We start from the raw sequence: 27,186 nt of genomic DNA, 5'->3' as shown, positions 1-27,186 counted from the left end.
CAAAGTTATTTTAAACCATGTTTAATGATAAACCGAGCCGACCAGAGAACCTTCCTACCAGAGGAGGCGTTTGAAGCTGGCAAGATAGACGGGGAGGGGAGGGGGCGTCACGACAGAGATTTATAAACTGATGCAGAGGACTTTGGAGGGGGAGCGACCCCTGGAAGTCCAGGGGGTCCCAGAGGGGAGGGGACAGGCCAGGCTTAGATTGGTGGGGGTTCCTGCTGTTGGCCAACATTGCCTGCCTTTGATATCCGCAGGCCGGGGAGAAATCCAACCGGTGGAGCTTCATGGAACACCTGGCCGGCTCCGATCGGTCTGTGGCGGGAGGGAGTGGCCGCGCCGTCCGGGGCTGGCGGCCGGGGCGTGTCGGGGGCCGTCCAGGCGGCCCGGAGGCAGGGCTGGAGGGGGAGCCAGGCTGCCTGGGGCTGCGGCGGGGTCGGGGCTGGAGCGAGAGAGCGGCCGCGCCTCCCTTTCGCTCAGCCAGACGGCGCAGAGGACCGACGGAGCGAGCCGCCCGCCGCCGGCCTTGCCTGCCTGCCTTCCTCCCGCGCCCGCCCCGTCCGCATGGGCCGCCGCTGACCGTCGCCCCTCGCTCGCCCGCCCGCCCGCTCGCCATGGAGTTGGCGCGGCTGCTCCTGTTGCTGCTGCCCTGCCTCGCCGCCCGAGCAGGTAAGAGCGCGCCGGACGCACCGTCCGACTGGCACTTCAGAGTGGCGGGTGCGGCGCGCTTTCCAGCCCGCGCCGAAGGTCTCCTGCGCCGGCTGGGGGGCCTGGCTTGTGCGCCCCGTCGAGGAAGAAGGAGTCAGTTGTCTTCTTCCAGAATTGGGGGCGCCCTCTTCTTTGGACAGAGTGGGGGGTCGGTGCTTAGAGTCCAAGGGGTTGCAATTTGGATGGATGTGAATTGGGGAGACCGCGCCGTCTAGGACGGAGGTCCGGATTTTGGCGCAGCAGAAGACCCCGGCTGGGGGGGGGGGACATGGCCCTGACGGTTCTTCTGCAGACCCCTCTTGGAATTAGGGTGTGTGTGTTGGGGTCCCCCACGGGAAGAAGGACAATGGCGTGCAGGTGAGGATAGCAGCCAGGAGGCCAGAGTGATGGGCGCACCGAGATCTCCTGTTGGAAACGGTGGCGGGCGAATTTGTGGCGGTGAAAAGGGGGGATATGTTGGGGTCCCTCCGCCCAGGAGGGCAGGTGAGGCGCCGCAGCCGGACCAAACTCCCCACTGCCGGATTCAAGCGAGTTTTTGCGCTCAGGACTCCGGCGCCAAGAGTGTTTGCAGGTGTCGCTGCAGCCGCGCACCGAGAGGCTCTTGCGGGGCTGGAAGTTTAACAGGCTGCCAGGACGTGGAAGGGGGCACTTGGGGGGGGGATTTAACTGCAGAGGAGGTTGCCCAAGTTTTGGGGAGCTGCAAGATGTTCCTGGGGGGCGCAAGAGGTCTCTTTACCTGGCCTACAGTCAGCCTGCTCGAGGAAGCGCTGGTGTGACTTGGGGGGACACGCTCCCCGACTGTCACTCATCCCATCTCTGCCCCCCTCATTTATGCAGCTCGCCCCGCGCCCACCAGGTGGCAGTGCCCCCCCCAGCGCCACGTGGTGATCTGGCTCTGTTGCTCCGTCTATCCTCTCCCCCCCCCAAAAAAGGTGGCCCTAGAGGTATGGGCTGTCGTCGGGTGTACATTTCATGAACCCCCATCTCGCCATAGACAATTACCTTTTGGGAACGGGGGTGACGGGGTGACCTGCGCCATTTTTATTCGCCCCCCCCCCAAAAAAACCTGTGGAGTCTGTTTAATACGTTTATTTCTCCCCTTCCCAAAGAACCATGCCGGGAAAGAGATTAGGGGAGGGTCGCCTCCGAAGTGCGTATCCGAAATCTCAGCGCTGGAGAAGCTCCGAGTTAGTCTGAGGGTCCCCGCTGATTTTTTGGGGGGGGGCTGTTGCTGAAATGTGCCTGTATGGAGGGTACCCCCTTTTGTTATTGCAGAGGGAGAGCCCTTAAGCCTTCGGTTTTTTTCTGAGGGGGGCTGTCAGTTCCTTTTTTTCCTAATGCGGCCCTCCCATCCCCCTTGTTTTTTTTGGGGGGGGTGGCAGTCCCCTTTCCCTTCTGCAGGGGGCTCCTTTCAGTCGAGTTCTGGGAAGCAGTCACCTTTTGCTGTTGCGGGGGGGGGGGGCGGGTGTCCTCCAGCGTTGGCTTGGGAGTCAGTCTCCTTTGGCTACTGCGCACGAGCCCCCTTCAGCCGTGGGGATTTTTTGGGGGGTCTCCGAAGACCAGTTTGGAGAAGAGGCGAGGGGGTCTTTCTGCAGCGGGAGGGGGGTCTTTGCGGACGCCGCTGCCTCGCTCCTGCTGCTCCTCCTCCGCTGCTGCCCGGTCTACCTCGCCCCCCCCCCCGTCTGCCCAGACAGGGCGGCCTTTGTGCGCCCGAACAGTGAGCGAGTGTGCGCGGCCGCCCGCCCGGGCGGAGGTTGTTTGCCTTTGGGCGGCGGCTCCCGAAGCAGCTCCTTGGCCGCCGAGACCCCCCCCCGCTCCCCACACCCCCGCAGGGCGAGGAGGCGCTTGCATGGGCACCCCTGCCCCCCTAAATCGACGGATTTATCCCCCGCCTTCTGCACATTCCGCCCGACCCTGGGAACAGGCAGGCAGGAGACCAACCGGTGCAGCCTCCCCGCAAAACGGACGGGGGGTTGCCGTACGGCATCGGGCGGGTTTCTGCCTGCTTCCTAGGCGTTAGAGCTGCCTTTGAAAGGCACCATGAGAAGAAGGAGAAGGCAAGAGGGGAGGGTATGGACGCCTGTCCCCCCACAAAACCCCCCATAAGTGGGCCCTCCCCACTTTTCGAATAATTTCTCCCTCTTCTGCGCGTTCTGCGCGTTGCGGGGAACAGACAGGCGGGAGATCAACCGGTGCAATCCCAGCTGTGGAGATGCCCGCAGCACCTGCCGGACTTATGTCTGTTTCTAGTGCACAAGAGCTGCCTTTTAAAGCGACCCCCCCCTGCACTAAAGCAGCGACTTTTCCTGCTTTCCACCACTTAAATTGGGGGCGGGCTGCAGTGGGGCTGTGCGATGCACCCCATTTCTAACAGGTGCCCTGCTCCTTCCCTTTCCTTCTCCTCCTCAATAAGTATTTTACGGTTTGCCCCGGACCTACTTCGGGGGGGGGGGCAAGGGGGTGTTGCTGTCATCAGGCTTGGTCCCTGGGAGCAAAGGAGAGGTGGGGTGGGGGCTCCCTCTTGCGGGAGGCGGCCCCAGAGAGAGGCTGAACAGCTCCTTCTTTGAGGAGGGTCTTGCCGGCCGCTTGACCTCCAGGGACCCTTTTGAACTCAGAGGAGCCAAGGATGCACTGGAGGTCTCCCGGGCAGCTACCTGCAGGGGGCGCACTAGAATTTCCTTGCTCCTGGGATGCCATGAGCAACCTTCGGAACTCATTGGCGCATGATTTCATCACTGTCACCCGTCATCACCTAAGAGCTGCTCAACGGTGGCTTTTCTTTTTAAACCGGGGTTGGGCTGGATGACCCCTGGTGGTCCCAGTTCCACAATTGCGTCGTCTTGAACGTATGTGCTGCAATGGGGCTTTCAGGAAATAATAGATCCTGGTCTGGGCAGCTCAGGGGCTCTCAGCCCCCCCCCCCTTGCAGCCTACAGGGACCCAGAATGCTGAGTATAAGCAGGATTGTTGTGGGGGGGGGATTTGGGGGCCACAGATCCCCTTTTTGTTGAGTTTCAGGGAGTGGAAAGGTTTGGACTCTGCTGGCAAAGAGAATAGTCTAAGCCGGGTTGTTGATGCCAAAATGCAAATTTGCCCCTTAGCAAAAGGATGCATGGAAGAGACAGGCAGGGAAATATGCCCCTCCCCTCCCACCCCGTTAGTTGGACCCCCTCCAGGGTCCGACTCCAAAAAGAGCTCAGGATGAGCTGTGTCAGGAGAGGGTTGGGTTGCCATGTTTTCTTCCGGGCAGAGCTCCTGTGCGTTTAATAGCTGTCGAGGCGAAATTTTTCCTCCTGGCCAAGGGGGTGGGTGGGAACTGTGCCTGTTGGTCTCCTGCCTGTCACACGGATGTTTTTATGGGGATAAACCAAGTGATAAAATCAGAGCATAGGGGGGACTTCACCTGTTGGGTTTATGCCTGGCAGGCGACTCCAGAAATAAGTGGCTCATCTTTCTGCCAAGCCTGTTTGCAAGACCCACCAACCTCCTTTCTGACAGCCACCTGAAAACTCTGCTGTACCCATTTGATGGAATGGCACCGTTGAGGCCCTAGGTGTCCCATGTTGAAATCTGGACTGAGTTTCCCCACAGGAGGCCTGAAAACCCACCATTTTGGCCCTCTGATGGGGGGCAAAGCAGCGATGAGCCCCTACTTCACCCATATATATACCCTTGGGATCCCTTAACCTTTCTCCCTCGTGTGAAGGAGGAGCAGCTAAATGAGAGGCAAAACTCTGAAAGGCTTTCCTGTTGAATGCCTGCCTGTAATGGGGAGACTGGCAGGAAAATCTCCATGCATGCCTGTGGTTGGACATTAGCATGCCCTTACTCCCAGGAAGCCTGCTGCCCAGGCGTTACCAGAGAGTTTAAAAATAGCTAATTGAAAACTAGACAAATATACGAATAACACCAGGTCAACCATCTCTCAGTGGGGACGTGCAGACTTCGGAGTTGACACAGAGCTCTTTGTCAGGAAGGATAGTGGAAGGCCCTTCCCTCCAGAGCCAGAGCCAAGCTGCTTGCAAGAGGAAATGCGCGCAGATGGAGACAATGACATCAGGGGGAAAAAACACATTTCCACCTCACTGAGCTGTCTTCTGCTGGCTCCAGGTCCCAGCCATGTCCCTGACAAAGAGCTCTGTGTGACTCCACAAACTTGTGCTTGTTGTGGGTCATGAAGGATGCAACGCCCAGCCGGAGCAATCCAGGCCTGTTCAGATGACAGAACTGCAGAGTTGGGGAGGGGCGCCAAGGGTCATCTAGTCTAACCCACATCCAATCTGCATCCGAGGCCAGCTGGGCACAGCGGAAGGGTGCTTATAAGTCGGCATCCAAACTCAGCGAGGGGCGTGAGCTTGCTTTGGCTGCATAATCTCATTTATTTTTTGTCTAGTTTGAGGCAAACTCTCAACTCCACGTTTTCCAGAGTTGAAAATCCCCGTTCACACAACAATATGCCATGGAGAACTGTAGAATAATAATAGCCAGTGCTCTCGTTTTGAAAAGATCTACCCATACTCTGCAAATTAAAAAAAAACAGACGATACGATGCGATTCAGTTTAAATGTTTCTTCGATTGCCCTTGGGTCTCCCTGCCACACTTGCCATCGTCTCCTGGCAGAACCACCGGCTTCACCCGGTCGGAAAGCCAAGCCAACTGTCTCTCCAGGAACCAGAGTGGCCTGGCCCAGGAAGAGCGGTCCTGCAGGCCATTTCCATCTAAAGGTGTTGGCTGCATCCCTCCTGGCCACCGTTTCTGACCCTCCTTTTTGTGGTTCATAAAAGGAGGGCCTCAGATGGTGCCCAAGGAGTGGCCAGAGAGAAATTCGCTTCCCTTCCCTCATATTGCAACTGGGAGGGGAGAAAAGCAGAAGGACATCACATTAACATGTCCCCAGTCGTGCAGGGACAGGTTATTATTATTATTATTAATTGAGTTTATATACCACCCTATACCCAGAGGTCTCCAGGCGGTTCACAGGAAAGATCACAATGTACCGTATTTTTTGCACCATAACACTCACTTTTTTCCTCCTAGAAAGTAAGGGGAAATGTCTGTGCGTGTTATGGAGGGAATGCCTATGGGTGGCATGCCTATGGATTTTCCTCCTCTAAAAACTACGTGTGTGTTATGGTCGGGTGTGTGTTATAGAGCGAAAAATACGGTATATAATCAGAATAAAAACAGCAGCCCAATAACACCCCCCCCCAAGAGCCACATTTTAAAACGGTGTGGGATGTTGCATCAGGTCAACCAGAGGCCTGGTTCAAAAAGAACGTTTTTGCCTGGTGCCTAAAGGTGTGCGATGAAGGGGCCAGGCAAACTTCCCTGGGGAGAGCATTCCGCAAGCAGGGGAGCCACTGCAGAGAAGGCCACAAGAGGAGGAGGCACACGAAGGACGACCTTGGGTGATGAACTCAGGGTCCGGGTAGGGAAGAGGCGCTCCTTAAGGTATTGCGGTCCTGATCTGTTTAAGGTTCAGAAGTGCAGGGTCCCTTCTGGAGAGTCGCAGCTGCCTCCCTCACGGCCTTTTAACCCTTTTAACATGATGCAACCTTCTAAGAGCATACCAAAAAAAACAACCCTTACAATAATGTAATAATATTAATATTAAAGGAGGCATTGCAACGTTGTACATGGGCAAATGGTTTGCTTCTATCAATGAGTGACTTGATCTGTGCTTTTCTTGAAGTTACTGTGTTTGAAATTGCTGGTTCAGGCCAGTGGCCCGTGGAGTCCAGCATCCTGTTCTCACAGATGCCACTCAGATGCCTATTATGGGAAACCTTCATGTGGGATCCCAGCGCAAGGACAACTCTCCATAGTCCTCTCCTCCTCCACGAACCTGTCTAATCCTTTTTTTTAAAACCGTCCAAGTTGGTGGCCATTGTGGCAGGGAGTTCCACTGTTTAACTCTGCACTGCATGAAGAAGTCCTTTCTTCTATCTGTCTTGAATCTTCCAACATTCAGCTTCCTTGAATGCCACCAGTTCCAGCACTATGAATGATGATGATGATTATTATTTATACCCTGGCCTCCCCAGCCAAGGCCGGGCTCAGGGCGGCTAACAACCAATAATAAAAACAAGTTGATTGAAATGCTTAAAAAACAAGGTTACCGGTAAATACAACATTAAAACATTAAAATGCAGCCTCATCACAGGAGGAGAAAGTAAAAAAGAAAGAGGGGGAGGGAATCAAACTGACTCCAAGCCAAAGGGCCAGGCGGAACAACTGTCTTACAGGCCCTGTGGAAATAAATCAGATCCCGCAGGGCCCTGGTCTCATGAGACAGAGCGTTCCACCAGGCCAGAGCCAGAGTTGAAAAGGCCCTGGCTCTGCTTGAGGCTAATCTAACTTCCTTAGGGCCTGGGACCACTAGGGTGTTGCTATTTATGGACCTTAAGGTCCTCCGTGGGGCATACCAGGAGAGGCGGTCCCGTATGTATGAGGGTCCTAGGCCGTGAAGGGCTTTAAAGGTCAAAGCCAGCACCTTAAATCTGACCCTGTACTCCACCGGGAGCCAGTGCAGCTGGAAAAGCACTGGGTGAATATGCTCCCATGGCAGAGACCCCGTGAGGAGCCTCGCTGCAGCATTCTGCACCCGCTGGAGTTTCTGGCACAGCTTCAAGGGCAGCCCCGCGTAGAGCGAATTACAGTAGTCAAGCCTGGAGATGACCGTCGCATGGATCACTGTGGCCAGGTCAGGGCGGGAAAGGGAAGGGACCAACTGCTTGATGCGGCGAAGGTGGAAAAATGTCGCCTTGGCTGTTGCTGTAACCTGCGCCTCCACGGAAAGGGAGGCGTCAAGGATTACACCCAAACTCTTAACGGAAGGTACTGGCACTAATTGGGCCCCGGCAAGAGAAGGGAGTTGGTCCCTCATCCCCATGCCATCCCGACCCAGCCATAGGACCTCTGTCTTTGAAGAATTTAGTTTCAATCGGCTCCCACGAAACCATCCAGCCACAGCTTCCAAGCATCTGGTCAGTGTGTCCGGGGCCGAGTCAGTGTGGAAGGAGAAAAACTTCTCTCTCTCTCTCCAGGCCAGACATAGTTGTATAAATTTCTCTCAAATCCCTACTTATCATATCTCTAACTAAAAAGTCCCTTTCTCCACAGGGGAGTCGCTCCAACCCCTTTATCGTTTTGGTGCCTCTTTTTCCCCAACTCTAAATCCCAAATCTCTCTACTCCCCACCTGGACGTGGGTTCCTCGGGGAAGGGGGACCCTCGCATCTTCCCCACCCCGAGGCTGGAAAGGGGCCGCGCGCCGAGAGGGCGCCCTATAAATAGTCTGGGATCTATATATAATAGGAAGGAATGCCGCCGAGGCGCGCGTCAAAGGCGGGGGCGCGCCTGGCCACCCACGCGCGTGTCCCCTGCCGGCACACGCGCGCGCCACGGTTCACACGTCCCATCGCAGCGCACCGCGGGCGAGGCGGCGTCTCCCCTCCACGTTCATCCAGTTTGTGGGGCCGAAGCCGAGGCAGGTCTTTCTGCTAAACTCATCTCTGCCCGTTGCCTGGAGAAGGAGGCTGTGATGTGTGTGTATATAATTTTTTTTTAATAATTTGGGTTTAGGACTCGAGCTTGGATGGTGGCCCCTTTGGAATTCCAGCCCGGGCAGGCGGAGTCTTGGCTGGTTCAGGATGCGTCTCCCACCTCCCCACCCCAGCCTTGCCTGATTTTGCTTCCCCCCCCACCCCCCGCCCCACAATACAACAAAGCTTGGGATCCCCATCTTCAATTTTTTTCCTGGGAAGGAATGTGCAAACAGCCTCTGGACCGCATAATTAATTCCCCCCAAATGACTCCACCAGGCCTCGGCATCCTAAAAAAGGGGGCGCCCCTCCTCGCCCGCCTTGTCTGCTTTTAGAATCATAGAACTGTTGGAAGGGACCCAAGGGTCACCTAGTCCAGCCCCCTGCAGTGCAAGAATTATAGCTTAAAAACTGAATTATGAAATGCACCCCTTCTTTGCTTCCCCCAGCAAGGCTGCACCCCCGATCCCCCCCCCCCCGGGAATGAATCTGCAAGCAGATTCTAGACCCCAGACTCCCACCCCACACTTGCTCCTTGCAAATGACTCCGCCAGGCCTTGGCTTCCTAAGAAAGGGGGCGGCGCCTCCCCTCAAAACACCCCCCCCCCTTCCTCAGCAGGTCGCGCCTGGAAAAAGTCGTTTTTTTTCCGGCTGCAAATTCCAGCCGGCGAAATTGCGAACAGCTGGCCGTCCGACGCAGCTGGCGGGAGGGGGGGGGGCGTGTTGTTGAGCAGGACACCTGGGTTCTGGTGGGTGGGAGGAGTATGCAAAATGACCAGTGGATTTTAATTAATTCATAAAATTGTAGAGTTGGAAGGGAACCACAAGGGTCATCTAGCCCAACCCCCCCTGCAGTGCAGGAATCTCAGCTAAAGATAAAAGGAAATTTTGTGGGCCAGGTTTCTTTTTCGGGGAATTGCTATCCGTAACAGAATCACGATCCTCGCTCAGGACTTAATAAAAATAAGAGAGTCTCTTGGCTTGATCCCAAATCCTTTTATTACCCAAAATTTCTGGCTGCTGCTTCTTGGAGACGGAGCAGGGAATTCTCCCCCCACTCAAATTCTTTCCTCTGAGAGCTCCTTCGAAGCTTAAAATCCAAGGTCTACTAAGTTGGATCGGACCCCGCTCCCCCCAAAAAGGCCTTCTCTGCCCTCTCGCAGGGGGTTGGACTAGATGACCCCGGGGTCCCTTCCAACTTGAGGGGTCCATGGTTCTATGAATCGGGCAGTTGCCTCCAAAGGCAGGAGAGGTTGGCTTCACACGGGCGCAGTCTCCGATGGACTAGGGACCTTTAGCTCTGGCCACTGATCCATGGGGCAAGACCTACCAGGGATGGGCTCCTGGGCCTGGCGCTCCTGCGCGGATCATGTGCTTACTAATAAAAAGTTAACTCCGACTTGCCCATTCCTGACAGCATCCCCAAAGAGCCGTAGCTGCCAACCAGTGGAGGCTATATTGAGTTCCCCGGAGCAATGATCTGACTCAGTGGGTGGTGGCAGCTTCTGGCGTTCCTTGCAGACGCCAGGGCCATTTGGACAGCGATTTAAAATGCATCCTATTTGCCATGAACGGCTCAGGACTGCAGTACCGCCTCTTCCCATATGAACCTACCCGGACCCTGAAATCACCTTCTGAGACCCTCCTTCGTGTGCCTCCTCCCCCAGAGGTCCGGAGGGTGGCAACATGAGAACAGGGCCTTCTCCGCAGTGGCTCCCTATCTGTGGAATGCTCTCCCCAGGGAAGTTCACCTTCATTATACAGCTTTAGGTGCCAGACAAAAACGTTCCTTTTGAACCAGGCCTTTGGTTGTGATATTTTTTGAGACCTCCAGGTATAGGGCGGTATATTATTATTATTATTATTATTGTTGTTGTTGTTGTTATTTCTATTATTTCTAATAAATAATAATAATAATAATAATAATAATAATAATAATAATAATAATAATAATAATAATATGAAGGAAGCGGTGGCTCTTCTATTGCTGGAGAATCATAGTCATGGAATCATATTCTTATAGAGTTGCAAGGGACCCCCAGGGGTCCTCTATCCCAACCCCAGCAGTGCAGGAATTGCGTCTATCAATCTAACATCTATATTCTGTTGGATGCCACCCAGAGTGTCTTGGGCAACCCAGTCGGATGGGCGGGGTATATTATCATTACCTATTATTATTATCATCATCATCATCATCACCATCATCATCATTATTATCAGTGCTTTTTTCTTTTAAAACGTTTAGGGGTACTCTCATTTGGACTCCAGAAAACCACCATTTTAACATTCAAATCGGGGAAAATAAAGACAGTAGATGCACAAAAGTACAAAGATCCACAAAATGTTTATGGGTATGCGTGTCCCTGCGTACACCCCAAAAGCACCGAATATTATTATTATTCCTGGTTTTCGTCCTGGAGATTCCCTAAATTTCCTAAGAGCCGTTCCAGCGCAACAGACTCCCTCGGCCACCTGCCACGGAATTTTTTGGCCCTGCATCTCTGGGGGTTGGGCTGGATGACCTCGGGGGTACCCCTTCCAAATCTGCAACGCTATGATTCTCACAGGAGAGAGAGGAAAAACTAGAGAGGCATTTGCTGTCGTACCAGACAGGAGGAGAAGGCGGCGGCGGAGGAGGGGAGCAGGTGCCCCGCTTGACACTTCCAAGTTTTTCCAGGCTTTGAGAAAGGAGCCAGCGGAATCCAGTGGGGGCGCCTTGCTGGAAAAACGCGCCTCCTTCGCCAGCCAAGCGCCTCCCCGGCTGGCTGTTGGGGTCGTGATGCAGCCCTAGTAAGAAAACGTTCCCCAAATCCCCGACATTCCCAAAATAGCGTGGGTCGGGTTTGGGGAGGGAGCTGGTTTCTCCGTGAGCGCGTTGCGCGCTTCTTTGCGCTCCATCAGAGCTGTCAACTTTCCCCTTTTCTTGCGAGGAATCCTATTCGGAATAAGGGGATTTCCCTTTAAAAAGAGGGAAACGTTGACAGCTATGCGCTCCCTGCGGGAATGCGGGTCATTTCTGGGAGTGGAATTTTGGCTCCAGGGAGAAGGTCGCCTCGCCTCGCGTCTCTCCGGCGCTCCTCTCCCCGCGCCTCTTTCCTAAGTTTTGCAAAATGGGAGCTGCGATTCCTGCATCACAAGGGGGGGGGGGTTCGGGGTCAGGCTACATGACCCCTGGGGATCCCTTCCAACTTCTGCGTTTCTAGGATCCCAGTAGCTCTTTCTTTCTCTCCCCGCGCAGCCCAATAACATTTAATGGGACTTCCTCCCCTTCCCGTTTTGGCAGCCAAGTGATTTTTAAAAAAATAAAATGGTAGTGTAGTCGGGGGAGAGAAGCCCCGACAGACTCGGGGTAACAACCCCCCCCCGAGCAGTGGCAGCCGGGGGGGGGGAAGGAGGCGCAGGAAGGGGGGGGCAGGCAAATGGGGAGCCGTCCATCCATCCCACCCCCCTCTCTTTGGAAAGGGACCAGATTGGGAAACTCTTGGTCGCCCTTCCCAGGGCCGGAAGGGAGAGCTGCGCAGAGACACCGGGGGAGAATCACAGCAATGTGGGATTGTGGGGCTGGAAGGGACCCTGAGGTCATCTAGTCCAACCCCGTGCAGTGCAGGAATCACATCGATGGGGAAATTGTGGAAAGTATGACCGCCCTGCGTTTCCCCCCAAGATATGGTTATCAGATTTTTTCCAATGAATCCGGGGACACTCCTTCTTCTTCTTCTTCTTCTTCTTCTTCTTCTTCTTCTTCTTCTTCTTCTTCTTCTTCTTCTTCAGCTGAGTAGCAACAGTTGAGTCAGTAGTCAGGATGGAGAGGCAAAAGACCCTGGGACCAAGCACACATGCATATCCGCCCCCTTCCCCCTTTGTTTTGACAGATTGGGGGAGGCTCAGGAGTCGCGTGCAGCAGCGCTGCCCAGGAGGGGCGCAAGGTGCAAGGTTTCTCTGCCAGGCAAGCTGCAAAGCCTTTCTTTCGCACCCTGTGAAACATAAATGTGCAGAGTTTTTTTAAAAAACTGGGCAATGGCTGGCCGGCCACGACTCCCGGGCCTCCCCTGATCAGTCAAAACAAAGGGGAAAGGGGGCAGGAGATCTGTACCGCCGGACGTCCCCGGTTCCCCTTTGGCAGTGGCGGCCTGGTAGCGCAGTTGGCTCTGGCTGGATTCAGGAGCTGCTCGCTGCCTGCTGCCATGGCGCCCGCCATTTTTCCTCGCCAGAAGTCCCCATATGATGTGTTGCACACAAGACACATCATATGGGGACTTCTGGAGAAGAAAAATGGCAGGCGCCACGGCAGCGAGCAGCTCCTGAAACAACCCAGAGCCAACTGCGCTGCCAGGCTGCCGAGGCTGCCGCTGTCAACGTTTCCCGGGGACAGATTTGCAAATCCGGGGGCGTCTGGTAACCCTGCCCCAAGAGGGCTGAGAATTGCTGACCGGCTGCTCAGGAGGGGGTCAGGGACCTGGAAGGGAAACCAGGGGACAGGGCCTAAGGACTCTGCACTGCAACATTTTGCTGCAGAACACCCCCTTTCCATATGTGCGCATGTTCACACACACCAATTGAATCTCCATAGCTCTTCCTTCGTGTGGCCACGCAGAGGCCTGCAGGGCTCACTGAGGGTATGAGGTCACCTCAAGCTCTATTCAAAGCTACTCCATTTTTGTGTTCCTTCATTGCAGGGGGTTGGACTAGATGACCCTTATGCCCACCTCCAACAATTCATTGTTGTTGTTGTTTAGGCGTGTCTGACTCTTTGTGACCCCCTGGACCAGAGCATGCCAGGCACTCCTGTCTTCCACTGCCTCCCGCAGTTTGGCCAAACTCATGCTGGAAGAATTGATGCTTTTGAATTCTGGTGCTGGAGGAGACTCTTGAGAGTCCCATGGACTGCAAGAAGATCAAACCTCTCCATTCTTAAGGAAATCAGCCCTGAGTGCTCACTGGAAGGACAGATCCTGAAGCTGAGGCTCCAAGACTTTGGCCACCTCAGGAGAAGAGAAGACTCCCTGGAAAAGACCCTGGTGTTGGGAAAGGTGGAGGGCACAAGGAGAAGGGAACGACAGAGGACGAGATGGTTGGACAGTGTTCTTGAAGCTACCAGCATGAGTTTGACCAAACTGCAGGAGGCAGTGGAAGACAGGAGGGCCTGGCGTGCTCTGGTCCAGGGGGTCATGAAGAGTCAGACACCACTAAACGACTAAACAACAACAAATGATCCGCCTGTGGGTATAGGGCGGTACAATTAATTAATTAAAGTAATCATCATCGTCATCATCACCATCACCATTATCATCTTATATTCCACTCTCTGTCCTTCCATGTGTACTCAATTTCCAGGAACAGCTCTGGAGTTACAGATGCCATCCTGGTTTCTGACCCAATCCCGGAATGTCCCCCTTTGGACATCCTTGGAGAAATGTTGGAGGGTGTGTGTGTCAGGCACTTTCTGGTGACAGAGGAATGGTGGGCGGCACCAGCTGGGGAACCCCAAAGGGAAAGAAGGCTCAGAGCCCAGACATTGGTGGTGGGATGAGGAGGGATGAGGGAGAAGAGGGAGAAGACTGGGAAGAGGAGATGTTGGAAGCGGAAGAGGCGACAGGGCTTAGTGAGAGGGGAGAGTTGGTGGCAGAGAGCAGTCCAGACTCAGCAGCAGAAGCTGAAGATGGAGAGGAGGGAGAGAGACCAAGAGGCAGAGAGGAGTCAGGCTTGGGAAGAGGTACAGGGGTCTCCCTCTCCTGCTGCAGCAAGCTCCCCTACTCCCAGGGGTGTGCCCCCCCAATATTTCAAGGAGGGGGTCGGTCTGCCTCAATATTCTCCATTATCATTGTTGCTTTTGTTATTGTTTAATTAAGGATTTTCTTGGGTCACAATAGCACAAGCATCGCCCCGCCACGTGACATCACATGCATGAGCCGGACCCCCCCCCCCAAAAAAGTTGGGCAGAACCTGGCGTACCAGGAGAGGCGTGAAGAGAGTGGAGCTGTGACAAGTTTCATGCAACCCAGTCAGATGGGCTGTGTACAAATAATAAAATTAATTATTATTATTATTATTATTATTCGTAGTAGTAGTAGTAGTAGGTGGACCTCCTGCCCTCAGCCTCTCTCCCGCCTCGCAGGGATGTTGTGTTGATGAAATGGCAGGGGAGAAGCGTGCAGGTAACCCACAACTCCTGGGCAGGGATCCTAGAAATAGAAGGGTTGGAAAGACACGTCTCTTGAGGATTTCTTACCTGTGGTTCTGGGGGATGGGCTAGATGACCACTGGTGTGCCCAATTCTATACAGTTCTAGCATTCTATGTAGGGATAAGGATCATCCAGTCCGACTCCTGGATGCAAGTCTGAACAAGAACGGAAGAATAACGAAAAACAGCAAAATAGCTTGGTCGGCGGACCGCAAGACTCTCAATCTCAGGTTCGCAGGCTCGAGACCCACCTTGGGCAAAAGATCCCTGCCTTGCAGGGGGTTGGACTAGATGACCTCTCGGGGTCCCTTCCAACTCTACAATTCTGTCATTCTAACTGCTACTGAGGGGCCTCTGTGCAGTGCGGAGGGGACGTTTGGCGAAAGTTTCCTTTGGGCAGTACATATAACCTGCAAGGCCCCCCCCCCCCCAGGACTGAGAGGTGTGGGGGTTCAAACAGGCGATGTGCACAGAGGGATGGGGGGGGGAGCCTCTTGTATGCCCTCTTCTCACCCCCCCCGTCGCAGCAGCAGCAGCAGGACGACCCCCACCCCGGGACAAGGATGCCAACTTGAATAAAATATCGGGGCGGGGGGGGGGGACAGGACAGGTAAGCCCCGCTCCCCTAATCGATCACGTGACGTGATGCCTGCACACCTTTTGAAAGGCGATGCCCATTGACTTTGGCCCCCTCCCGCCCCCTAAATTTTTTTATTGGGAGTTGCCTCCTGCGCCAAGACGAGCTGGGGAGGTGGAGAGGCGAGAAGGTGTGGGGTGTGGGATGTGTGTCCCTCCCCACCCGCGCCCCCGCGCCCTCTGCTGCACCCCCCCCGTCTCTCTCAGCGGTCAGCTTCGCGCCCAGCCGCTCCCCCCACCCCGCCCTCCCCTCCAGTTGGCACCCAAAGGCGTCGGCTCGGATTTCCCTCGGAACAATAACAAGTCTGGGGAAGCCATCAGGAGCTGGAGGGGGGGCGTCGGGGGGGGGAGAGGCACACGCCGGGGGATGATGGCTTGGCCAGATGCGGGGCGGGGAGCGCGCGCGGGGGGGCACAAAACCGACGGCGGGCCAGTGCAGAGCCAAAGAGGCCCCCGGGTCGCGCGCTGCGTCTTTGCGCGCGGATCTGCCGGTTCGGCTCTGCTGCGGACGCCCCCCCCCCCCGGCTGAAAAAACAGCCTTTGCCAAGCCGGCGCCCCCCAGAAAGCTGGGGCTGTCGGAGGCAGTGGTGTTAGTGGGGAAAGTTCAGGATAGGAGGCACAGAAGAGGCGAAATATATTTCCAGGAAAGAACAAAAACAGCGCGTGGGAATGACAACAGTCGGCGGGGTCAAGTTCTGGGCGGGGGGGGCGTATTCATTTTATGTAACGTTGGAAGGGACCCCAGGAGTCATCTAGTCCAACCCCTGCAATGCAGGGATCGCAGAGAGGTTTATTACCGTAATTTATTGCGCTCCCATTCCACCCCCCCCCCCACGCAAGGAGCTTTAAGCAGCTCACACGCCTTTCTCTCCCCCAGCGTTTATTCCCCACAACAACAGCCCAGGGAGACAGCTGAGGTTGCGAGGCAGGGAGCTGCGTGGCCGCGTGGGGATTTGAACCTGGGTCTCCCGGGTCCTAGCCCAGCACTCTAACCACTAGGCCTGCAGTGGCTCTGCCCCCCCCCCACTTGTCCTTTGGTGGGAACTGCAGTCCTCGGCGTCAGGTGGGCGGAGGCTGCCTTAGAGCAGGTTTATAGCAAAATACGCTGCCTCTCATCTCACGATTACAATCTAGTGTAGCCATATTAATCATGTTAATATTAATATTTATTATAATGTTTATTATTTATTAATTAATTATAAATAATAAATAACACCTGTCACACAAGCAGGGCTTAATCTAATGAAGGATTTTATGCTCGTTAGCTCACAGCAGTTTAAGAATTGCTTAACTGACGGCCCCACTAGATCCCAGAACATCTTTGCTGGGATGCAGACACACGGATCTGGGATCTTGGAGGAGGTCCCATTTAGATCTGGATTCAGCACTGGGATGATTGCACCCACCCTGCATAATATTATTATTATTATTATTATTATTATTATTATTATTATTATTATTATCTCTCAGCAACTTTCCATGCCATCAGCCAATATGTCCTTCTGGAATCTGGAGCCTCTGTCTGGGTTAGGAGTGAGGGGGTGTGTCTCTTTTTGCAGTCAGCTTCAGAAGGTGGCGTTTTGAGGCTGTTTTGATATTAGAAGAATAAGAAGAGTTTGGATTTGATATCCCGCCTTTCACTCCCTTCAAGGAGTCTCAAAGCGGCTAACATTCTCCTTTCCCTTCCTCCCCCACAACAAACACTCTGTGAGCTGAGTGGGGCTGAGAGACTTCAAAGAAGTGTGACTGGCCCAAGGTCACCCAGCAGCTGCATGTGGAGGAGCCGAGACGCAAACCCAGTTCCCCAGATTACGAGACTACCGCTCTTAACCACTACACCACACTGGCTCTCATTAGAATCCTGTGGGCTGGAGTTCCGCAGGATTGCACCTTCTCTGAACAGCTCCCCTCGCCCATTCTGTTGGGCATCTGTGTGAAACCACTGGGCAGGGGTCTTCCACAGTTTGGGGATGCACTGTCATCCACGCACAGATGACACACAGATGTATGGCCCCTATCCGGGATGCTTCCTTTGCGACAGTTGAGGGCTGGACTAGATGACCCCTCGGGGTCCCTTCCTATGCTCCCATTCTGCGATTCTGCGTTGCCCACACAAGCAGGGGAGGCGGAGGATAAGCTGAACTGGTTCCTGACCTTGGCAAGGGGCTGCATGAAGGCCAGGAAACCGGAGATCCATCCAGACAAGACAGAGGCGACGTTGGCGGGGGGTTCATCTCTGTTGCTCGGCCAAAGGGAGGAAAGAGTAATCTGGGGGTGAGTTCTTGGGGGCTCAGCCCCTGTCTGGATGTACTGGAAGAAGCAAAGATCACTACCAACCTTACTATATGCTTGTGAAACATGGACCACTTATAAACGCCATCTTCAACTCCTCGGAAGATTCCATCAACAGTGTCTCCGGAAAATCTTACACATCACTTGGGAAGACAGACCAACTAAAATCAGTGTACTGGAAGAAGCAAAGATCACTAGTGTCGAAGCGATGATTCTTCAACATCAACTTCGTTGGACGGGTCATGTTGTGCGGATGCCTGATGATCGTCTTCCAAAGCAACTACAGTGGTACCTCAGGTTACAGATGCTTCAGGTTACAGACTCCGCAAACCAAGAAATAGTGTTGTTTAGTCGTTTAGTCGTGTCCGACTCTTCGTGACCCCATGGACCAGAGAACGCCAGGCACCTCTGTCCTCCACTGCCTCCCGCAGTTTGGTCAAACTCATGCTGGTAACCTCGAAAACACTATCCAACCATCTCGTCCTCTGTCGTCCCCTTCTCCTTGTGCCCTCCATCTTTCCCAACATCAGGGTCTTCTCCAGGGAGTCTTCTCTTCTCATGAGGTGGCCCAAGTACTGGAGCCTCAGCTTCACAATCTGTCCTTCCAGTGAGCACTCAGGGTTGATTTCCTTCAGTATGGAGAGGTTTGATCTTCTTGCAGTCCATGGGACTTTCAAGAGTCTCCTCCAGCACCATAATTCAAAAGCATCAATTCTTCAGCGATCAGCCTTCTTTATGGTCCAGCTCTCACTTCCATACATCACTACTGGGAAAACCATGGCTTTAACTATACGGACCTTTGTTGGCAAGGTGATGTCTCTACTTCTCAAGATGCTGTCTAGGCCTGTCATTGCCCTTCTCCCAAGAAGCAGGCGTCTTTTAATTTCGTGGCTGCTGTCACCATCTGCAGTGATCATTGAGCCCAAGAAAGTAAAATCTCTCACTACCTCCATTTCTTCCCCTTCTATTTGCCAGGAGGTGATGACAGGAGGTGATGGAAATAGTACCTTGAGTTAAGAACTTTGCTTCAAGATGAGAACAGAAATCGCATGGCTGCAGCAGGAGGCCCCATTAGCTAAAGTGGTGCTTCAGGCTAAGAACAGTTTCAGGTTAAGAACAGACCTCCAGAACGAATTAAGCTCTTAACCCGAGGTACCACTGTACTCTATTCTGAACTTTAATATGGAAAACGTAATGCTGGTGGTCAACAAAAGAAGTTTAAAGACTGCCTCAAGGCAAAAATGTAGTATAAACACAGACAACTGGTAAACACTGGCCTACGAGTGCTGCAATTGGAGAACAGCCTTTACCGAAGGTGTCATGGGCTTTGAAGACATTCGAACTCAGGACGCGAGGGAGAAACGTGCTAAGAGGAAGGCACGCTTGGCAAATCCACACCGTGATCAACTCCTGCCTGGAAACCAATGTCCCCACTGTGGAAGGACGTGTGGATCCAGAACTGGCCTCCACAGTCACTCCCTGTTAAGGCCGTGTTTATGGAAGACAATCTTACTCGCCAGAGATAAACAGAGGGATGTGGGTGACCTGCCTTCCACCTTCACGGTTAGACTGCTGCAATATTTGGAGATTCTTCCTGCTCCCAGGCATCCCTGCGTTCTGCTTTGGCTTCTCCATTGAGAAAAAGGAAGCTCTAGGTTTCCAGAGAGCAGCCAGGAGTTCAGAGGCTGCCTCCCAGCAAATAAATACGGGCCATGCCAGCGAAGGAGTTTTTGGCAGCTGGTGGATTCTTCTTCAGGCCGGGTACCTTCAAAGCACGTCCGGAGCTCATGAAACCTGGCCTGGCTCTCATGATGCTGAAACTCACCCACTGAAGCTGAAAGGCCTTGTTCACGCAGCACAGTGTTAGCCTATGGAACCTGCTGCCACATGAGAAGACTATGGATGGCTGCTAACCAAGGGGGCTGTGCTCTGGCTCCACAGTCCAGGGCAGCAATGCTTCTGAATCCCAGAAACCGCAACAGGGGAGAGGGTTCTGGGTTCAAATCCTGCTTGTGGATCTCTCTCTCTCTCTTTTAAAAATAATCTTTATTACTTTAAATTACACACATATACAAAGAATTTACAATCTCATACTACAAAAAGAAAATTAAAGAAAGAAAAGAAAAAAGAAAAGAAGAAAATACAGAAAAAAGAAGAAAAAGCAGATTTACATCCATAAAAAACCCTTAATCTTCCTAATTAACACTTAAATAAAAAAGTCTTCTGACCAAAATATTAAAGAATATAAAACTGTGCAGGGGGAAACGACGACAGTATAAACAGTGCAATGAGAATGATTGGAAGACTCGTTTTTGTGGGTTTCTCATTGGGGGGCCTGTGGTCGGCCGCTGTGAGAACTAGATGGGCCACTGGCTTAATGCGGCAGAAATTTCTTGCGTTCTTACTTTGTGCACTAAATATCTTCCTTGGCTGGGTGAAAGACAGAGAGAGAGAATGCAGAAAACTAACTTACTGTACAAAGGGCCACATGTACAGCTGTTGCTCCGCCCACTTTTGCCTCTGGCCCCGCCCACCACACCACCTCCGGCCCTTGAAAGGTTGCCTCGAAAGGACGGCGGCCCTCACGTGGAAAACAGCTTCTTACTGGACTCAGGCTACAAGGCCAACCCCACTTACCTGGGAGCAAGCCTCATTGCACTCCGAAGGACACCTGCGGGACCAGAGATTCTCAGAGGACTGGAATAAATATCTGAACTATTTGAAAAGCAATTGTAATAAACAGATTACACTAGTAGGACTGCAAGACGTATTGGAAGGAGGACTATGCGGAATATTGCAGAGAAGATTATGAAGAGAATTGTTAGTTAGGGATAATTGAAAGTAATAATTTAAGCAATGTAGATTAAGTGATAAAAGTCTGAAAAATCTTCAGATGTGGTTGATGGAAGTCCAAAACGTTGTATAAGAGGAGAAATTATGTTATATGATTGTTGGGAATGATATGTGTGTGTGTGTGTTTTCGTGTGTGTATAACAAAACCAAAGGACACACTACTAACAACAACAACAACAACAACAATTTATTATTTATACCCCGCCCATTTGGCTGGGCTTCCCCAGCCACTCTGGGCAGCTTCCAACAAAATATTAAAATACCGTAATGCATGAAACATTAAAAGCTTCCCTAAACAGGGCTGCCTTCAGATGTCTTCTAAAGTAGGCATGGCTCAGATGGTGGCCAAAGGCTTATACTGTTATCAACTCAGGTCCCAAATATCCGAGAGGCCTCCTCCTCCCTCCCTACAGAAATCCTCAGGTATCGAGATGGGCAGAGCTGGGGTAGCAATTTTAAAACATGTTCTTCGTGGCCCTTTCCCTAAAACTACGCGGCCACAACAGAGAAGGAGGTTTGTGTCCAGTGGCTGGTTCTGTAAGCTCACCTAAGGATAAAAGGATAAAATGGCAAGATAATAATAATTCTAATAATTATAGAAAGCTTGAAAAGAATAATAGAGTTGGTCATTTAGACCAACCCCCTGCAGTGAAGGAATCTTGCACCCCAAGTACGACTCGAACCCACCACCCTGAAATTGAGAGAGCTGTGCTCTACCGACTAAGCTATTCTGATTTGTGAAAGATATCCCACGGTGGTGTATTCACGCCAGCTCTCTAAATCACCCAGTCAGCTGGTCTAAGCAAAATAATCTTTTAAGCGGGTGCTCAGCGGAGGCGCCTGCCTGCCGGCTGTCAAGTGGCAGGGAGTTCCAAAGTGCGTTGGTGCTGCCACACTGAAATAAAGACCCGGTTCTCACAAATACGGAACGGGTCTTGCGTTGAAGGCCCCGCTCCGCCTTCATGCATGTGGATTTCGAGCAGGCAGCAGTTCTGCAGGGGCTGCGTGCGGACCTTTGCCCCCAAATTCTGGAATGGCAGTGCCTCCACCTGGCAGCTCTGGGGAGGGCAGGCGTGACTCTCCTTGGAGGTTTTTAAGCAGAGGCTGAGATTACAAGGCGCACACCCTGCGGCCTCTTGCGCGGCGCGTGCAGCTGCCTGTCCGCTGCGTTTCCTCCTCCCTCCTCCTCCCTCTTTCCTCGCTGGCGGGGCGCACAGGCGTGTGCCCGGCGTCCGCCTGGCCGGGATCCACCTCCCAGCGCCAAACAAAGACCCCTTTTTCACGGCCCGGAGAGAGGAGATCGGAATGCCGATTGCTTTGGGCACACCCGAGATGCCAGCCCCCTTCCGTTCCCATGCAGCCTCGTGGAGGGCCCCCCATTTAGAGGAGGGGGAGAGGGTGTTGTTCCATGGGGACCCCCTTTGTGGCACGCAGAGGGGGCAGCGAGACTGGGAGGGTCGAGGACTGGACCGTGCGGGTTTGTGAGGTAGCGTGGTTCAGTGGTTAGAGCGCGTCAGGCACGACCGTGTGAATGAGGAGGCGGCGGCTGTGCGGAGCCTGTGAAAAATTTGTCCTTCCTTCCTTCCCCCCGGATTCTGGAAGCCCCCCGTTCGCTGATTCTCAAGTTTCCTCCCTCCAGCAAACTCGATGTGAAATCAGATTCGCTTCGCCTTTCCCCCGACCCTCCCCGCTTGGCTGAGCCGCACAGGGTTGCCACCTTTCCCGACTGGCTCTGCTCCTGTGCCAGTTTGGCCAAAAGCAGGAAGATGAACGGGAGTGGGATATTTGGACCGGGCCAGCAGGCTCTCCTGAAAGCAGAGGAGCAGGGGCAGGGGAAAAAGTTGGCAACTTTAGAGCAGCTAGAAGGATCTGCATGGGGTGAGGGGGGCGGGCGGCAGGCGGGCCAGTTTTGTAACCCCATTTTCCATCTCTTCCCTCCTGCAGCCGAACCGGTGGACGTCTTGAAAGTGTTGCAGCTGCAGAACCAGCCCGAGGGCGTCCGCAAGACCACGGGCTTCTGCCCCAAGAGGCGCTCAGGATCGGGGCCCGACGTGGCCTACCGGATATCACGGCAGGCGCAGATCAGCGCCCCCACCCGGCAGCTTTTCCCAGGTACGCAAGCGAAGAGTGTGTGTGTTGTGGGGAGCGAGTTCCCATCACGCCCCCTCAGTTTAGCCCAGGAGGCAACACTTACTTTTGGTTCGCAGTGTTTGGATTCCAAGTTGTTTGAGTACCAAGGCGTTTGAGAACCAAGGGACCGCTGTACTTTAAATGTGCCAATGCTTCTCGTAGCTTAGACCCAGCCAGGTGGGCAAAGTATAAATAATAAAAGTTATTATTATTATTGTAATAAATGAAAATCTGCCCTCATTCCCTTATGGGGGACATAAGAGCCCTTGTAGAGTCCTTTGTAGGTTCTCCATCAGTAGGAGAAAATAACATAGAATATTGAGAAGCAAAGCAGCTAGTAAGCCTGATCTTTATTGCAGTGGCGTAGCGTGGGGGGTGCAGGGGGGGCCGGCCGCACCGGGCGCAACATCTGGGGTTAGGGCAAATCCACGGGTTAGGGGGCGCAAATCCACGGGTTAGGGGGCGCAAATTACTTGCCTTGCCCCGGGTGCTGACAACCCACGCTACGCCACTGCTTTATTGAACTGTTGCAACAGGGTGCTCCCCCCTGTGGAAAGGAGGAGGACCCAGAACCCAGGTGTGCCCGCCCTTATATAGACATTTTAAATTTCCTGCCCTGGAGCTCAGGACCACCCCTCCATACATCATACCTACATCACAGAAAGGGGTGTAGCCCGAGACCACCCCCCAGAAACATCATACATACATTACAGAAAGGGCGGTCTACAAGAGAAATCTGAGCGCACTGTTTATTTCCTGTCTGGCAAGTTACCTGTTAATGGTCACTTGATTGGATATCCTGGGGAGCCTGGCCAGTCTTCTGTAATGCCTGCCCTTATATAGACATTTTAAATTCCCTGCCCTGGAGCTCAAGACCACCCCCCAAATACATCATACCTACATCACAGAAAGGCGGTCTACAACAGAAATCTGAGTGCGTTGTTTATCGCCTGTCTGGCAGGTTATCTGATAATGCCTGATCTGATTGCCTTTCCTGGTAGAAATAGTGAATACTCAATTCCTGTAACAAGGAAGGTTTTCTTTTCACCTCCTTCCCTCCTTGCAGAGAAAACATTTGGTCAGTTTGGGAGTAAAAAAATGGTTGCAGGGCGGTCTTCCTGTGCTGCTCCAGACATGTGGTCCCCATATCTATGTACGTGCTTGCTTGGTACATTTATGAACATTTAGTATATATATAAGACCTTAATTTTTTAATTTCATTATTATTATTATTATTATTATTACGTGGGGAGCCTCCAAAACCATCCCTTTTGTGGGGTTTGCTGGGTGTTGCGGAGCCCTCCTTAAACCCTCCTCTCTCCCCCCCCCCAGGTAAATTCCCAGAGGATTTCTCCATCATGGCTCTGGTGAAGCCCAAATCCGGACTCCAGGCGTTCCTGCTCTCCATCTACAACCAGCATGGCACCCAGCAGCTGGGCGTGGAGCTGGGCCGCTCCCCCGTCTTCCTCTATGAGGACCAGAGTGGGCGCCCAGCCCCAGAGGACTACCCCATCTTCCGAGGGGTCAACCTGGCCGACGGCAAGTGAGTGCCCTCCCCTCCCGGCTTCCTTCTCTGCCCCCTCCATCGTTCCACTGCAGGGGGAAGGCCTGTGCTTTGTCACGATCCCCGGTGCGATTCCCGCATGGCCCGGGGTTGGGCTGGATGATCCTCAGGGGACCCCTCTCCAACTCTTCCATTCCACGATCCTTTGATATTGTGATTAACACATACAACACATGACAATTACAGAATATAAAAATAAAAAATGAAACACTCAGAGAATCGTCTCTAAATACACCAGCAGAATTCGCCAAAGTGTGTATGAGAAAAGCACCACAATTTTAACAAACACCAAATATAATGTATAATGCGTAGTAACATCCATTGCCTGGGTTGTTGGCCATATATATATATATATACTGTATCAGCATCAACTATGCTCTACAGGAGTTTATTCAAAAGCAAGAGGAGGGGGAAAGAAAAATAATAATTAAAATATGTGCTTTATACAAACCTTTGGCCTCTTGCTCAACCTGTAATTTCTGTGTCAGTTTTTCCAACCATGTTTTCTGCCAGATTGCCCTATGCCTTCTGGTCCGGAGTCAGTCATTGCAATGATTTCCATGTCCTGGCTATGGTCGTTCTTGCCCCCCGCAGTTAACGGATGTGTTACGAGTTCTTTATTTCTAATTTGCGAAATATCCTGACGCGTTTGCAAGAAACCGATCTTTGGAGACCTACATGTTGCGACTTTCTGCCCATCGACATTGAGCAGGTGCCTTCGCTGGTCTCTTTTCGGCCCCTGCTAAAAACGGTTTTGTTTGTTGGGAATCGTAGTGTAGGAAAGAACCTCAAGGGTCATCTAGTCTAACCCTCCCTGAAAGAGCTGCTGCCAGTCTGTGTAAACAATACTGATCCAGAGGAGCTCACAGTCTGACTCCACGGGAAGCGTCTTCCTGTGTTTCTACGTAGACCAGTGTTGGCAGGTGTTCTAATCTGGTTTTTAGTTTATCAGTACACTCAAATTATTTTTTGAAGGTTCAGTATAGTCGTTCATTCTTAGCTGTGTTTTCCTGATAGCTCCATCGCTCTGTTCTTCATGTAAACAGTTTTTTTCATCTTCTCTTTACCACCAAGTGGTATATACTGTATTTTTCGCTCCATAAGATGCACCTGACCATAAGACGCACCTAGTTTTTAGAGCAGGAAAAAAAGAAAAAATATATTCTGAATGAAACTGGATGTATGATTTGTGTGGTTCATGCTGTGGCCACAGACATGATGGTGAGTTTGGGGTAGCCCAATGCAAAAATCCTGAGGATCCATGTGGATCTGTGCTTTGTAACCACATTTTTGCACCATTGCGGCCCCACGCAACAGTGGGTGTGTGATTTTTTTGGTGCAGGCTGTAGCCATGAACATGCTATGTGATCTGATGGTGAATTTGGGGTGACACAATGTAAAAATCCTGAGGATCCATGGGCTTTTACCTCCCCCCTCCCAGGCAGCCTCCTTTATCGCTAGCATCCCTTATCTCCCTCCCAATCCCTTACCGATCAGCTGTTTCCTTTCAACACTCCCTTCCCTCTTGTTTGCCTTAGTGTCTTTTCCTTAGCTGGAGCAGTTTTTTGCTCCTCCTTTTCTTCTAATTTCTCTCCTTATTGCTTTAGTCTTCCTGTTTCCCCCCTTTGAAAGTTTGCTGTCTTTACCTCACCCCTCCCAGGCAGCCTCCCAAGTAGCCTCTAGCGTCCCTTATCTCTCTCCCTGATCCGCAAATGATCAGCGGCTTTGTTTCAACACCCCCTTCCCTCTTTCAAAAAAGAAGAAGCATGACCTGCTTTTTGCCCCTGGGCAATTCGGCTCCAGGGACCATGCATTCGCTCCATAAGATGCACAGACATTTCCCCTTACTTTTTAGGAAGAAAAAAGTGCGTCTTATGCAGCGAAAAATACAGTAAATTCTGAGAAATACAAGGTATTTCCACTTGGCACCTTCGAACCGTAGCCCAGGCAGGAGATTCACCCTGGGAGTTGTAGTATGGAGGCTCACGTCTAATTCTCTGTCGGTCAGACTTTATTCCATGATGCGTGGTTGGCATCTGTCTCGAGAGGCAATGGCGTGCGCCTCCATACGACGGGCTACGGGACACTCCACACTGGAATTGTGTAGTGTTTGCTCCCGAGCCTTGTTTTCTCCCGAAAATATCCCGCAAGGCAGCGGAGATTTAGGACCAGAGTTTTCCTTCTCCTAGATGGACTCCTTTCCTCTACAACCTGTGCAGAAACCGCCGTTGGACCTGCTCATGGCCTCGCCATAATTTAATAATAATTTTATTATTTGTACCCCGTCCCATTGGACTGGGTTTCTCCAGCCACTTTGGGCAGATTCCAGCACACACAAAAACATAATAAAACACCTAATGTTTCTTATTGCCATGAGTATCACCGAGTTAAAAAACAAAAGAGGAATGCAAATGGGTAAAATTGATGGTAATTGCAGCCAGACAGGTTATAATGAGTAATTGGAAAAATGCAGAAGAGCAAGGGAAAAAACTGAAAAAAATTATAATTTTAGAATACCAAACTGTGAAGATACATAGAATGAAAGGGTTTAAGGTCAGTGAGAAAGAGGAGGATTGGTTTGAGAAGATATTGAACTATTTGAATAGGTTTGAACAATTTGGGGCAATTAAAATGTTAAAAGTTAAATAAACCTTGTGGAAGGAGGGGTGTTAAGGTATATAGAAGTGTACATATAATTAATCTGAATATGTTATTATTGAATATGTATATTATTGAATATTGTATACCCTATGTATCAGCTGCCTGGAGGGGTTTCACTGAGCCCTGAACAGGGCTGCCTAAGTTCAGGTGTCTCCGAAAGGTGTGTAGTTACTTATCTGGTTGACATCTGATGGGAAGGTTTCCAATAATAATAATAATAATAATAATAATAATAATAATAATAATTTTTATTTTTTCATCCTCCCATTCTGCCAGCGGTGCATTTCAATAAAGTCGAGGGAGTTCCAAACTGTAGGTGGCACCACGCTGAATATCGGCCCTTCTTATCCACGTGGAACTGGCATTATTACTCCGACTTTATGCAGTTCCGTGACTCTGCGATTCCCCCCCCTCTATCCAGGTGGCACCGGGTGGCTCTGAGCGTCAGCAAGAAGCAGGTGACCTTGATCCTGGACTGCAAGAAGAAAGTGACCCGCCCTTTGCCCCGCGGCAACCAGCCGGCCATCGACACGCGCGGCATCACCGTCTTTGGAACCCGCATCCTGGACGAGGAGGTCTTTGAGGTGGGCGGCCTTCTCCGCTCTCTCCCGCT

The 27,186-nt window shown here is 52.2% G+C and overlaps 1 protein-coding gene across 1 annotated transcript in view; it reads left to right on the top strand.

The window, feature by feature from the left end:
* The first annotated feature begins 574 nt into the window (after positions 1–574).
* The window catches only part of COL11A2 (collagen type XI alpha 2 chain), a 98,095-nt gene continuing 71,483 nt past the window's right edge, over positions 575–27,186 (top strand). Inside the window, exons 1-4 of the mRNA XM_083722329.1 lie at positions 575–672; positions 22,163–22,330; positions 23,681–23,891; positions 26,995–27,157. Of these exons, the coding sequence (XP_083578455.1) occupies positions 618–672; positions 22,163–22,330; positions 23,681–23,891; positions 26,995–27,157 (597 nt within the window). The 5' untranslated portion in view covers positions 575–617. The remainder of the gene's footprint in view (positions 673–22,162; positions 22,331–23,680; positions 23,892–26,994; positions 27,158–27,186) is intronic.

Source organism: Podarcis gaigeae, assembly GCF_964106915.1.
Source record: "Podarcis gaigeae genome assembly, chromosome: 2".
In the NCBI taxonomy this organism is placed as follows: Eukaryota; Metazoa; Chordata; class Lepidosauria; order Squamata; family Lacertidae; genus Podarcis; species Podarcis gaigeae.
The sequence above is the reverse complement of the archived record's forward strand: the minus strand, read 5'-3'. Positions and strand labels throughout refer to the sequence as shown.